Raw genomic sequence first — 15,035 nt, forward strand, 5'->3', positions numbered from 1 at the left:
TCAACAATTTCTGAGGCTTCTCATGGCAAACAGCCAAATATAACTTGTGACTATAAGCTCCGCTGACCCTGGTCTGCAGTTCAGCCCTAGTCCTCAGCTGCACACGGATGCTTTGCCCTAGACACATGCTGACTTCAGCCACAGATTGACCTGGTGCTGTCCCAGGTGTCTCTTGACCTTAGCTACAGACTGACCCTGACCAGAGAGAGGTACTGGGTCAGCGATGTATGAAAACTTGGAGAGAGGTGCAGTCGGTTGGCCCCTGCAGAGGCTGCCTCTCACAGGCATCGATGCCCTTTGTTCCAGGAACACTGGATCCAAACAAAGGACCTTGGCACCCTCAGCCCCATGCACCCCAACTCGGCCCAGGGTGTGGATGACATGATCCGCCTGGGCGACTTGAACGAGGCAGGCATGGTGCACAACCTCCTTATTCGCTACCAACGGCACAAGATCTACGTGAGTCCTTGTGTCCCCATGGGGCTTCCCCAGGGGGCTAGGTCCATGCATGCTGATGTTCGGGCTGGGGAGGAGCACCGTGTGCTGGCGGTATGGGGCCAAGAACACCCAGTTCAATCCTCACGGCCTTACTGTGTGATGTGGGCGAAGTGCCTAACATTTCCCCATCTCTGCTCCCTAACCTGAAAAAGAGAGGGTGATAATGTCCTCAAGGGTGCAGAAAGCTGGTACATAATATGCCAGCTCAGTGCCTGGCACACAATAGGTGCTCAATTAGTGCTGCCTCTTCCCTTCATCTGTGGCTTAGCAGAAGGCCTCCTCTGATAGCTGAGTAGAGCAGAGGCCATGGGGATAGGCAGTCTTCCACAAGTTCCCTTCCTAGGCATGTGGCAGAGACAGGGTCACCAGGTCACCCAGCCCTCCCGTGAAGTGAGTCTTGTGACAGCCAAGAGGGCCATGAGGGTAGATATAGGTCTTTTTCCCAATCCTGGCAGTGGATGGGAGGTTCACCTCAGCCCTAAGGCTCATATCTCTATTCCAGTGCAGACTTTTCCAGGTCAAGCAGTATTTTAAAATTGACACCAGCCCTGCCTGAAGTGGGTGTGACCTGGGAAAGTTACTGCTTACGTGGGCCTACCATAAGGAGAGGTGGCTGGATTGTCTTTGACCAGCCATTCTTCTGGGATGCTCAGAAGAGTGAGAGAGTGAGCAGGGGACCCACAATAGGAGGAAGGCTGAGAGAAGAGAATGAGGCAGCCATGCGAGGGGTGGGCACAGGGTCCTCTGAGCCCACTCCAGCTGAATGTGTAGTGGAGCTCCCAGGACTGATAAACATAGTAGGCTGGACCACAGCTCGTTCTTTTCATAAAGCCTATGCTTGCCTTCTTTTAAATCTGGTTATCAAAGTCCTTGCAGCGAGAGAGCTTATTCTTTTCACTCCTAAAATGAAGACTAAGACAGGGATGATCGTGTGACTTGGCAGGTGGCTGCCCCTGTCCCACCCCCACAAGGGCAGGCAGGGCTAGTGTGTGGGTTGCACATGAGCAGGTGGTCCTGAACTAGGTTCCCAGGAGGGATCAGTGGGGACTGTAACTATTGGCCAGTCTCATGGAGGCCCCATGGAAGACAGGTGAACACTGCCATATATGTATAGCCCATTTGTATCAAGCCTCTTCTAAATACCAGATAGAATGCCAAGCATTAGCAACAACCACCTCGTTTACTCTTCCTGTGAATGCGCCCCCTGCTCCAAGTTCTTACTCATGGTGAACACCCCTATCTTTCCAGAGGAAGGATCTGAGCAGATGTGTGTCTTGTCTCCCGGCCAGAATCAGACTCCCTTTCTTGCCAGAGTCAGCTGCTCCTGCAGCTCACAAGGGGCTGCACCCAAGGCCAAGGTCAGGGTCAGGCAGTGCTGGCCCTCAGAGTGGAGGGCACTGATCTTCTGCTGTCTTCCCCAGACATACACAGGCTCCATCCTGGTGGCCATGAACCCGTTCCAGGTGCTGCCCCTCTATACCCTGGAGCAGGTGCAGCTGTACTACAGCCGCCATGTGGGTGAGCTGCCTCCGCACATCTTTGCCATTGCCAACAACTGCTACTTCAACATGAAGAAAAACAAGAAGGACCAGTGCTGTATAATCAGGTGGGATACAGACTCTCCATGTTCCTGGGGCAGGGGGCAGGGAGGCCAGACACCCCTCTGAGCATCTTGGAAGGGAGAGAGCACCCCCTCTTCCTAAATCTTTTCTATGGACTAGTGATTTAGGGGGGCCATGCAACTGCAAACATCTGGCTTGCCTGCATCTGGCCCCTGCCGCTCTTCCACTCTGCAAAGTTCTTCTAAGGCTTCCTTCCTTCAGAACCTGCTTTTCCACTGTATCACCAGGGCCTAGACCGCCCCCACTTTCAGTGATTATTTCCTGAGACAAGGAAGAATGGGGATGGCTAATTTAGAAATGGAACCCAGCACAGGCACTTGGGGGTGCTAAGGGTAAACAGGTGAGGTCTCATTCAAAAAAGAAGCCTCACAGCAGGCTTCAGGTGAGGACAGGGCAGCAGCGGCTCCAGGTGGCAGCTCTCAGGCCACTGGGGCCCAGAAAGGATGTGTCTCCCTCTGTTCAGGCCCTGACCCTGCTTTAGAGAGTCATTGTCTGGCCTGGGCTCTCTGCTTCCTACACAGGCCCTCCTGGTACAGAAGGAAGGGAGGATGAGAGAGACAGGAAGGAAGAGGGGGAATTTGGCTCCAGGGCACATTGCTTGGTGCTCTAGTAGAGTCATTCATTCATTCACTCATTCATTCAATGTTCTAATGTGTTCCAGTTGTGTGCCCCACACCAACCTAACACTAGTGTTCTGACCCCTGGTTTTACCTGTCTGCATAGCATGCTCCCAATCTGCCCCCTATCCTGAGAGTACAGGGCTTTGCTGCAAGGGGCCTCCTGGAGCTGAGCCCCAGGCTGGCCAGGAAGCTCACAAGGCCACCTCTCACCTCCAGGACATGGTGCCTGAGAAGAGGGTAGAGCACCCTAATTTTCCACCCTTTGCATGGACGGAAGATCACTCTAAGCCAAACTGCCTTCTCCTCCTGCCCTTGCTTTCCCCAGGGCAGCAAGCAGGTCGCCTCGGCAATCTGCCTGCAGTGTCCTATCCCCACATGACAGTGTTGTTTGGTGCACTTGTGTTTACAGCAGGCACTCACAGAGAGTTTGCAACTCAGTGGAAGCTTGTTGGTCTGGCCGACTTCATTGGCACATTTGACCAAAACTTTTTTTAAATTGCCATTTTCAGATGAAACAATTATTTGTCTGAGATTTGCTTCAAAATAGTATAGGAAAGGAAACAAAATTGGCCAGTGGAAACTGGAAATGGGACTGTGGGAGTTCATTATGCAAACTGTAAAGTGAAGGAACCCCCTGGGAATCTTGTGAAAATGTGGATTCCAACTGAGCAGAGCAGGGTGAGGCCTGGGAGTCTGCAGTTCTAACCAGATGACAGCACTGCAGGCCTTTGGACCATAATTTCATTAGCAAGACATTGCACTATTCTGCCTCCATTTGTAATACTGGACGATTTTTATAATAAAGAATAATTTAAACAAAAGTAATATTTAAGCATTAATAATAAGTAATATTAATCATTGCAAATTTGAGCATGTGCTAGACACAAGTACATATTCTAACTTAATTACATGTCCTCAGTAATTTTTAAAAACTAGTTTTCGTGTCTCACCATGAAATTAATATATATTCACTATAAAAATTTTAGAAAATTCAGAAAAATGTTCTCAGAAAAAAATTGCTAGACATTTTTGGAAGAAAAGACTTCTCCTACCTACTTAGTTAAAATCACATCGAATAGTACCATAATTGTCACTTAACTGTAACTAGTATGCATTGACCATGTTACTATAAGCGCTAGGTAGACCTGGTTTTAATGGCTGCATAATATTCTCTGGCTGGATGGACCATAACTAATTTCCCCCATTTAGGTTACTTCCAATTCTCCACAATTGCAATGATAAATAAATAATGCTTAGTGAGCAGAAAGCTTTGTGGAGAAACTTCTGATTTTAGGATTATTTTTTTAGGCAAAAGTCAGGATAATTTTGAAGTTTTTGATACCTATACCAAATCGCTTTCCTAAAGACTGGTGCAGTTTCCCTTTTGGCCAACATAAAATCTCTGCTCATAGAGAGAATGTCACCACAAGACTTTGTGTCATCTGGTTTTGCTCGTTCATCTGTAACCACTTAGCTGAGTACTGTGCTTGTGACCCTGGAATGAACCAGATAAACCCTGACTGCCAGGGCTCACAGCTAAGCAAGATCGAAAAGACAGACACACCAGTAACAAATACAATGTAGATAGTCTGAGATCACAGTGATGACTTCAGGACAAGTGCGGTGGGATTTCTGCACAGGGAGAGGGAGTCCCTGTTCAACCGCCCCAGAAAGCAGGCCTGTGGTAGGTTTGCAGAAGAGTTGAGGGGTGTTAAAAACCTAATATTTCTATTGACTGATGTTCTTGTATATCCCCTCTGTAGCGGCGAGTCTGGGGCAGGGAAGACAGAGACCACCAAGCTCATCCTTCAATTCCTGGCCACCATCAGCGGCCAGCATTCATGGATAGAGCAGCAGGTCCTGGAGGCCAACCCCATCCTGGAAGGTAAGCAGTCACTGTCAGGACCGGCCCCCTCCCCAGGCCTTCTCCATGGGCTGGTAGCTTCCTGCTAGGAGAGGACTCTGGGGAAAGACAGAGAGGCCACACACTTTCGGTGACTTCTCAGGATTCTTCAGGACATGAAAGAAAAGAATGGGGGTGGGTAGTAGTGTGGGGGCTCCCAGGAAGCATGAAGGAGAAAGAGTAATGACTTTATAAGCTTTCACTAAGTATGTTTTCCACAAGACCATAACAAGTATTCCTTGTAAAAAGTGCTCCAAGATGAAATCAGTTTGGAAATACTGGGCACGTCAGTTTGGGTCCTCTGGGAAGCAGTTGCCAAGTTAGGGTTAGGACTGCACAAGATTTATTGAAGGGTAACCCCTGTGGAATATGAAGCAGGAGGAAGTGGGAATGGTCAGGAAAAGATGGGATGCTGGCAGGACACTTAGGAGAGAAGAAAGAGCAGAATTGGGCAGGATGAGACTGACACTATGATGCAGAGCTGGCAAGGTCTTGGCCAACCCCACAGGACACGCCTGAGCCAAGTACCAGTTAGAGGAGCCCTGCATTAGGCCCGGTGCCAGGCCCTATTGCTCCCCTGACTTGGCCCTCTGCAGAGGTGGCCCAGAGTGTGTGACCTCAGCTCCAAAGTTGTCAGCCACTAGTCGACATGTTCTCTTTTTCTTTATAATTGAGATATGATTTATATACAGTAAAAATTCACCTTTTCGATATATAGTTTTATGAGTTTTGAGAAACTCATACAAGTCATCTAACCCCCATCATAATTATGATATAGAATGTTCCGATTACCCCCCAAACTTCTCTCAGCCCCTTTTGCAGTCAACCATCTTCCCAACCCCAACCCCTGGCAACCACTGATTTGTGTTTTTTTCCCCTACAATTTTATCTTTTTCAGAAGGTCATATAAATAAAATCATATAGTTTGTAGTCTTTTGGGTCTGGCTACTTCATTAGCATAATGCATTTGTGATGTTGTTGCTTGTTTCATTCCTTTTATTACATTGCATAGAGGTACTACAGTTTGTTCACCAATTGAAGGACATTTAGGTTGTTTGTAGTTTTTAATGATTATGAATAAAGCCTCTACCAACAGTTGCATACATGGTTTCCTCCCAAATAAATATGCAGGAGTGAAATCGTTGGCTTAAATGATAAGTGAACCATTTAACTGTCAGAAACTGCCAGTTTTCAAAGTGGCTGCCCCATTCTGCATTCCTACCAGCAAAGCAGTCTAGTTGTTCCACATCTGTGCCAGCGCTTGGTGCTGTCAGGTGACTGCCACTCTGTTATGTGCAGAATGCTATCTCATCATGGTTCTAACTTACATTTCCCTCACGCTAATGATGTGGAGCAGCTTTTCATGTGTTTATTTCCCATCTGTATATCTTCTGTGGTGAAGTGTCTCTTCAAATCTTTTGCCGATTTTTTGAAATAGTTGGCTCCTTAATGATTTTGTAAGAAGAGTTCATTATGTATTCTGGATACAAGTCCCTTATAAGATAGGTGTTTTGCAAATATTTTTTACCAGTCTGTGGATTGTCTTTTCACTTTGTTAACAGTGTCTTTTGTAGGGCAGAAGTTTTAGATTTTGATGAAGTTCAATTTATCATACTTTCCTTCTATTCAGTATGCTTTTGGTGTTGTATCTAAATCTTTGCCTAACCCAGAAACTTTTTTCCCTATCTTTCCTTCTAGATGTTTTGTAGTTTTAGGTTCTAAATTCGGGTCTATGATCCATTTTGTGTTCATTTTTTCTATAGCGCAAGGTGTAAGTTGAGTCTTTTTTCCTTCCTTTCTTCCTTCCTTCCTTTCTTCCTTCCTTCCATTCTTCCTTCCTTCCATTCTTCCTTCTTTCCATATGGGTATCCAATCATTTCAGCTCCATATGTCTAAAAGAGTGTTCTTTCTCCATTGAACTGCTTTTGTACCTTTGTCTAAAATTGTTACCGGTTCTGGGGAGTCCTGGAACCCCTGGGCCTCAATTCTTTGCGTCCTGTGACAATGAATTGAGGACAGATACGCAGCAGTTTGTAAGCAAGTCAGTTTTATTGAAAGCAAAAGTTTATTTCTCAGAAGAAAGAGTGAGCTGCCAAGAGAGGTCAGCCTCCTGCTTCAGGCTCTTTTATTCTGCCTACAAGGCTTTGGTCCTCGTCCTGTCACCATAGCCCTTCCCTTACAAGACTTGACTGACAGATAGGTTTCTTATATCAGGGGGCCCCAGCTGCCAAGCCATGGACCAGTACCAGTCCGTGGCCTGATAGGAACCGGGCCTCACAGCCAGGGGTGAGCAGTGGGCAAGTAAACGAAGCTTCATCTTTATTTGCAGCTGCTCACCAGCACTAGCTAGCATCACCACCTCAGCTCTACTTCGAGTCATCAGGCATTAGATTCTCATAGGCTCACTGGTCCCTGGTGCCAAAAAGGTTGGGGACCGCTGTCTTATATAACCTTTTTCTCTCTGAGTATGAGTATACTCATAATGCATTCGGTTTGTCTATAAGGGGGTCAAAAGCACAATGTAAATTTATTATAATGATCATATAATGAAGCAGAGGTGAATTCTAGATCACACCACCTGTCCTGTGCATGCCTGTGTTGGGGAATTTCCCTGTCATCGCCTTGCTATTGTGTCAGGTCTGACAGTTAAGTTAAGGCTATTGTTTTAAGGCTATTTTTCATTTTGGATACTCCGGGCAGGGCCCCTAGTGTAACACCTACCACAAAGTCAATTGACTGTACATGTGTGGGTCCATTTCTGGATTCTCTATTCTGTTCTATTACTCTCTCTGTCTATCCTTTCACCAATACCACACTGTCTTGAATTCTATAGATTTTTAGTAAGTTTTGCTATCAAATATCATGTGTCCCCCAAGTTCATTCTTTTTCAAACTTTGCTACTCTAGGTCCCTTACCTTTCCATATACATTTAAAAATCATCTTGACACTTTCTTCGAAAAGTCAAAAAAAAAGCCTGCATCAGATTCTTGGAGAGAGATCATCCACTGGGTTCAATGACATTAAGCTTCTGTATGGTAGCCTTCCTCAGAGCCTCTGCTGTCCACTGCAGTCCGTGTTTCCCAAACCTATTTGTCCAAGGAACTTTCCCTTTGTTCGTGGGACTAATGCTGTGTAGTGGTACAGTGTTTCCAAACTGTGTCCCAACCCACCAGTGGGTCACAAAATAAGTTTTTTAGAACCAATTAAATAGCATGGATTAGAAAATACCCCAGCACATCACTCTTGGTAAGAACTGATACTGAATATTTTCTTTTAATTATGTGTGCAGTTGGGGGTGTGTATGTACTAGGATACAACGCAAAGGATCTTTCTTACTGTGGGCCACATAAGAAAAGCCTACAGAAACAGCTCTATGGAGTGTATGTTGGATGGTGTTGCAACACCAGTGCCTCCTGGGCTGACCTCCTCATCTGTGCCCCTGCCCATGCCAGCTCTTGCCACTTTCCCTGCAAGCTTGCCCTCTCTAACCCAGCCTTCAGCCCTGAAGCTTGATTGAATCTTTCTAAAATGCAAATCTACTCCCATACTCCTTCAGAAGCTTTCTTGCCTCATCTTTCACTTGCAGAATTAATTCCAAACTTCTTAGCTTGGCATTCGAGGCTCTGTGCTACTGAGCCCCACTTACTAACAAGTTCTGTCTATTTTCCACTGCCTTCCTCCTATTTTCTGTGCTACAGCTGAATTTCCTAATCTGCGAGCACACCTCATACTTAACTGACCTCCAAACCTTTACTTGCACTTTGCCTTCCTCTTAGCATACCCTTGGATGCCACCACTGTCCAGTGCAATCCTACCCCTTCTTATTTCTGGGCTCTGCCACCACCTCTGAGAAGCCTTCCCGCTAAAAGTACACTTTCTCCTCTCTGCTCCCATCATGGGCATCACTCGCTGGCCCTCAGCCTTCGGAAATGCCAAGACGATCAGAAACGACAACTCTAGCCGCTTCGGGAAGTATGTCGACATCTACTTTAACACCAGCGGGGCGATCGAGGGTGCACGCATCAAGCAGTTTCTCCTGGAGAAGTCCCGGGTCTGCCGGCAGGTGAGGCCTCCATCTGATGTGCTGGTCCTGGGGGCAACTTCCATCTGCCTCAGGATGGGGAGTCAGAGGATTGGAGAGGTTTCCAAGAGATGCCCCCTTCAATCGCTCTCACCCCTTTTTCCCTCCCCCACCTCCAGGACCTCCACAAACCCCTATAGGTCTTCACTTGCTGCCACTGAACCCCGGTCTTACCCTGAGATGGGCCAAGGACCCCAAGAATTGGATAATGATGGTCCTTGCCCATTATTCAAGGAAAAGGAATGATAGGATTTTCTGTTCTGAATTTTCCACCCATATAATTTTCTTCATTCTTTGGTGCCTACTACTCCTTACCTCTACTGGAATTAATTCTGAGGCTGGGCCAGTCCCCAGCTGAGAGTCTGTATCTCGACATCACTCCCTAGCTTTTGACTTTAGGGAGGATGCCTTCGGGGTTGCAGAGAAGCGCCCTGGGAGAGATGGGTTCACTAAGCCGGGAGCGGGTGGGGGTGCGAGGGGTGGTCTCAGCACAGGGCTGCGGGATGAGCCAGCCTGGGGGTGCGGGGGTGGGCAGAATGAGAACGGTGACCAGGTAGGCTGTCCCTCGGGTCAATGCCAAAGCCACACCTAGCTGAGAGGCCTTGGAGCAGAAGCCAGGACAGGATTGGGGGCAAGAGTCTGAGGCCCCGCAGCCTCAGGGAATTGTTTACAAGTGCTCTGGACCGCCTTCCCCGCCAGGCCCCGGAGGAGAGGAACTTCCACATTTTCTATTGCATGCTCCTTGGAATGAGCGTCGAGGAGAAGGAGCTGCTGGGCCTGAGGACGCCCTCCGAGTACCACTACCTGACCACCGTGAGGCCCGCCCACCCCGCCCCCCCTCTTCACTAGGTGTCCCGCCTCCCTCCCCTCCTCTCTCAGCATTTCCCTGCTCCGCCCCTCTCCCGCACAACCTGTCCTGGCTCTGCCCCTCCCAGCCCCGTCCTGCTTTCTTATTTCTCGCTGAACTCATGGTCTTTCCTCACAAATCTACCTTCCTTTGGTCCCAATGAACTAAAGGCTCCTGGTCACCCAGCAGGTCATGGACAGTCTTCTCCACACCTCTTCTTTCCCGATTTCATTCAAATCGCCATCCCGTAGGTGTCCCTAGAACTTGAACTCCAAGAGAGCAAGGACCTTAGGCCCCCACTGCCAACCCCCGCCTGCAAAAGGGGCCATCTGCTCTTTTGCTAACAAGGGAACAATTGAGTTTCACCTCTTGAATCTATCTGCTGCTAGCCCTCTCTCCTGTGTTCACTGCCTCAAGGCCTTCCTTAGCTCTTGCTTGGACCACTGCAGGACCCTGGGTTCCCTCTCTCACCTAATTTACCACCAGCCCCACAGGCTTGACCCACACTTTATTATCCACCCTCTAGACAGATGACAATTCCTCAGGGGCTCCCTGTGGCCCTGTAGCATGGTTTCCAAGTTCCTCCAGATCCCACCATCTCAGATCTCCCACCTCCCCACTAACCACATCTCCTTGTAACCCTGTCTCCAGGCTCCCACCTCCCACCTAGCTTCAGCTGTTCTCTGCCTAGACCTCCCTCTTCCCCTACACTGCCTTGAAGCTCAGCATGTGAGGCCAGCTCAGACCTCTCCTCCTGGAAGCCTTATCCCATTTGCCAGCAGGCTGCCCCCACCTTTAGTCTTGGCACCTTTAACAGTCTATGAGACTGTCATCTGCTTCCTGCCTGCCCTTCCTCCATGCCTGGCACCCAGGGCAGGGGCCAGGACTCGCAGCAGTAGCACTGAGCCTGGCATATGGTGAGGCTTGGGAAGAGTTTGTTAAGGGAGTCCGTGCTACTTCCCAGAGAGGGTGAAGCAGTCATTACTGTGGAAGGATGACAGATTGAGGCTCAGAGATGCTAAATGACTTGGCCAAGGCCACACAACTACCAAGTACCAGCACTAACTGCAGAGGCCAGCACGCTGTCTATGGCTTTGGCTCTGCCTCTGGAGGTACTTTGATGTGTTTTCTGAGCTTAGGCCTCCCCATGGTCCATTCAGGGTCTACCCAGAAGGTATGAAATGTTACTTATCAGGGCCTGTGGCTGAGTCTCTGAGGCTTCTATGCCTTGTTGGCCCTGCATGGAGGACGGGAGGCTTTGGGTGGCCCCTGGAAAGCTGAGGTTCTCCATCCTGCAGGGGAACTGCACCTCCTGCGAGGGGCTCAATGATGCCAAGGACTACGCCCATGTGCGCTCGGCCTTGAAAATCCTCATGTTCTCCGACGCTGAGAACTGGGACCTCAGCAAGCTGCTGGCAGCCATTCTCCATCTGGGGAATGTGGAGTTTATGGGTAATGTTTCCCCAAAACTGCACTCCCTGGGGTGGAAGAGTAGGGGGGCCGGGGCTGGAGGAGGAAGAAATCTCTCAGGATTCTCACCTAAAGAGCTCACTGAAGTAATGTGGTCTAACCCTGTCCTGGAAAAATACATTAAAAGTTTTAGCTATGATTTTGGAGGCTTTGTGGGGTTAAAGGGAAGATGTCAAGGCTTAGGGCCTTCTAAAGGTGAAACTCCCACTTTTATCTGGGACCCAAAGGGATACCCCCTCAGAGTAAGGGTGAACCAGAATAAACAAAACCTTGCACAAACTTGCAAACCAGTTTGCAAGTATCCAGGTGGTCTGGGGATTAAGGAGTCCTGTTAGCTCCCAAGCACCTAGCCTAGAGGATACAGTGAGAAGATGTAGCATACATTGAACTGGAGTCCTGAAAGAAAAGAAAATGAATGGGGCACAGGCAGTATTTGAAGAGATTACGGCTGGCTCTAGAACTCAGGAAAGATACCGATTCACAGAGCGGTAAGGAAAAGATAGACTTTTCTGCAGCAATTGGGTATCCATGTGAAAAAACATGAGCTTAGACCACTGTCTCACACCCTATAAGGAAATCTACTCCAAATGAGTTGTGGCAGGTGACCATGTGATTTTATTTGGGTTTTTATCAACGAAACCCGGCATTTCTGCTAGTGAAAGGTGGATGCTGACAAGCAGGGGGTGTCAGGATGTGGAAGAATATTATAAATGTGATGTTGAGGAAATGAAGCCAAGGCACAAAAGAATTCAGACAATTAGATCGCACCTACACAAAGTTTAAAAACTAGTAAAACTAAAGGTTGATTAGGGATTGATATGTAGGTAGTAAAAAGATAAAGAAAAACAAAGTGATTTCCACGAAAGTTGGGAGAGTGGTCACCTAGTAAAGAGGAATACAGTCTCAGCAGGGAAGGACATTATTGGCCTTTGGGCGCTGGTGAGGCTCTTTATTTTCACTTTTGTAGTGGTTACACAGTGTTGACTCAATAATCATTCATTATGACATGGCTTTGGGTTTTATGCATTTTTTTATCTGTATGTTTTATTGTATAATTTTTTTTAAGTTAAAAAAAAATGCAGAAACAATAGTCCCTCCTCCCTGCATCCTGGTGGCCCTAAAGTGGAGGTTGACTTAATGAGGAGGAACTTGAACTAGGGAGGCCAGCCCAGAGACTTGTCATAGGGCTGGGCCCAGCTTACAATGGCGCTCTGCTCATAATTGCTTATTTGACTGAATGAACATACGAATGCCAGGTTTCTATGGACAACAGAGAGGTTGAAGGGGCCTGATGGCTTATCTCTTTCCTTAAGAGGCAGCCCCGGCCCCCAAATCCTCCTCCCAAACAAGCCCGCATTTCTTCAAACTTCCCTTTACCCTAGGCCCTAGTCTCACTGAGCAGAGCAGACAGAAAGTGGCCAGTGGCCACGGCTAAAGGCTGATAATCACCTAGGACACTGGCTCCCAGTGTGGGGTCTGGGAGAGACAGTGCCTCAGAGACAAGGCCTGCCCCAGGCTCAGCCCTTACCTTACTGGGGTCTCTGTCCCAGCACTGCAGGCCATTTTGCCACTCAGAGTTACTTCTCCCTGCAGCTGCGGTCTTCGAGAACCTGGATTCCTCCGATGTGATGGAGACGCCTGCCTTTCCCACTGTGATGAAATTATTGGAGGTAGCCTGGCTGTTGTGTCTGCCAGCTTTCATTTTTGTGAGGGGGACACAGAGACTTGGGCTGACAGAACCTCAACCTCTGATTCTCATAACCCTTCCCAGGCTCCTACTCCTTCTTCCCACCCCTCTCCCAGGCTCCCAGAACCAGGGCAAGGCAGTGTGAGCTAACCATGAACAAAGTAGCAAAATGATGTCTGGCTTTAACAGTTTCTTCCGGTTTCCCTGATTACTCCAGCTCTTCAGTGGCCTTCACTCAGCAGGTTCTCTCCACTCCACCCATCACCAAGCTCTCCCCACTCACCACCTAACCCAATGGCCATAATTACACTGGACCTTCCCTAGCTCCTATCTGGACCTTCCCTACCTTCTATCAAATGTCCCTGCCCTCATCCTCATCCCCAGGGCTTCCCCATGAGCCATGCTGTTCTGGGGAAGTGGATTGTGCTCACGCCATTAGCCACCAGGGTCCTCCAGAGAGAAAAAGAGCCTCTACTCAGAGGAAGAACTGCAGGCACCAGGCAGGGAAATATCTTTGCATTTGGAACATTGCGATGTCCTCCACATCACACCCCATGGGCAATTATGGTGGGAAAGTAATAAAATCAGGAGAGAGAGAGAGAGAGAGAGAGAGAGAGAGAGAGAGAGAGAAGGAGAAGAGAGGGGAGGGGAGCGGAGGGGAGGAGAGGAGAGGATGGGAAGGGGGGAAGGGAGGGGAGAGGAGAAGAGAAAGGTAAAAGCAGTTATATTAAGCACATTTTGCTGATCACGTTCTTAATTTGGATCAGGGTTCTTAGAAACTTGGATTTTTGCCAGCTCAGACTTCCCTGCATGGTGGAGGCCAGGCCCATCTAGATTCGTCCTGCTCCTTTAGGCCTTCGGTTTCTAGGCAGGAGTGATTTTGGTTGGGGCATATCCATGCGCCAGTGGCCTGGCCTCAAAGCCCTCCCTGCCCATTGTTGTCAAAGGTCCATCTGGTGGTGCCAGCCCCTTTCCAGCCCCGAGGAGACCAGCACGGGGCTGGTCGACCAAGCAGCCAGTATGTACAGGGCCTGCCTTCCCGCACAGGGCATCCTTCCTGAATGCTCTGACACCCCAGTGTTCAAACTGACCCTCACTCAGGGCCCGCCCAGGACCTTGCTCTGGTCCCCATCTGGTCTGGCCCTAGCCACAGGCATCTCCCATTCTCAGGCCTTGGGCATAAGGTGTTTAGTCATGAGAGGGAACAAGATATAGCACAAGCACGTCAGAGTCCCAGAGCTGGGCCCTGCTCTGTCAGCTGTCCACTTGCCTTCCAAGGTAAAGCACCAGGCACTCCAGGACTGTCTGATCAAGCACTCCATCATCATCCGTGGGGAGTTTGTCAGCAGGCCTCTGAACATCGCCCAGGCTACAGACCGGAGGGATGCCTTCGTCAAGGTGCAGTACTGGAGAAGGGGCCCAAGCTCTACTCACTGAACATGGCTCCTTGCCTGTTGGTGGAGAGCGGGAAAAAGCAGAGACAGCCGGGCAAGGCCGGACTCTGCCAGTCACCTGCCTAGTGATTGTGGGCTTTCTAGCCACTCTGGGTTTGGCTTCTTGCCTTTCAAGTAGGAATGATACGCTACAGTGGGTTTGTGAGATCCAGTGTGAGTCCAGCATTTCTGGGTGAACCTGGAGAAAGGGGAAGCCTTCCTCTTGTGCTTCAAACCCGAGGCTTTACCTCATGTCTCCTCAGGGCATCTATGGGCACCTCTTCCTATGGATTGTCAAGAAGATCAATGCTGCGATTTTCACTCCACCTGCCCAGGACCCTAAAAATGTGCGAAGGGCCATTGGCCTCCTTGACATATTTGGCTTTGAAAATTTCCAGAACAATAGGTATGAAGATATCAGTTCACCTGCTTTCAGAAAATGGAAGATAAGCTTAAATCCTCTCTAACTGAGCAAGCTAAAAAGTAGCCATTCTTCCCCCACGGGACAGGGAGCAGGGGCCTCTCACTTCTTCTCACAGATGCCAGGGCGAGTCCACTCGGCAGGCCTGAGTCTTTCTGCAGGAGGATGGTCTGTGCCTGTCTCTCGGCACCTACAATATGCCTGGAGAAGGTCACATAGCTAAAAGCATCTGAAGAGCCAGCATTTGTCACCCTTCTTGAGCCATCTGCTCTCCTCATGAATCTGAGTAAATTATTGAGGTTAGAGTGAAAATGGAAATCAGTAACATCGATCCAGCTGCATCTTTAGGTAGTATATCATACTGGGTATTAGAGGGAAGGTGGCGGGTTTGTGGATTATCCCAGACTTTTGAGTTTGGTGGGAGTAAGGCATAGCAGGACACCTCTGACCCGG

At 48.8% G+C, this 15,035-nt stretch overlaps 1 protein-coding gene across 1 annotated transcript in view; it reads left to right on the forward strand.

Moving 5' to 3' along the window:
• MYO7B (myosin VIIB) overlaps positions 1-15,035 on the forward strand; it is an 83,318-nt gene that overhangs the window by 8,084 nt on the left and 60,199 nt on the right. The window contains exons 3-11 of the mRNA XM_011363680.2: positions 307-459; positions 1,920-2,104; positions 4,504-4,625; positions 8,564-8,706; positions 9,424-9,537; positions 10,870-11,023; positions 12,635-12,711; positions 14,007-14,126; positions 14,425-14,567. Coding sequence (XP_011361982.1) covers positions 307-459; positions 1,920-2,104; positions 4,504-4,625; positions 8,564-8,706; positions 9,424-9,537; positions 10,870-11,023; positions 12,635-12,711; positions 14,007-14,126; positions 14,425-14,567 — 1,211 coding nt within the window. The remainder of the gene's footprint in view (positions 1-306; positions 460-1,919; positions 2,105-4,503; positions 4,626-8,563; positions 8,707-9,423; positions 9,538-10,869; positions 11,024-12,634; positions 12,712-14,006; positions 14,127-14,424; positions 14,568-15,035) is intronic.

This window comes from Pteropus vampyrus, unplaced genomic scaffold (assembly GCF_000151845.1).
Source record: "Pteropus vampyrus isolate Shadow unplaced genomic scaffold, Pvam_2.0 Scaffold87, whole genome shotgun sequence".
Classification (NCBI taxonomy): domain Eukaryota; kingdom Metazoa; phylum Chordata; class Mammalia; order Chiroptera; family Pteropodidae; genus Pteropus; species Pteropus vampyrus.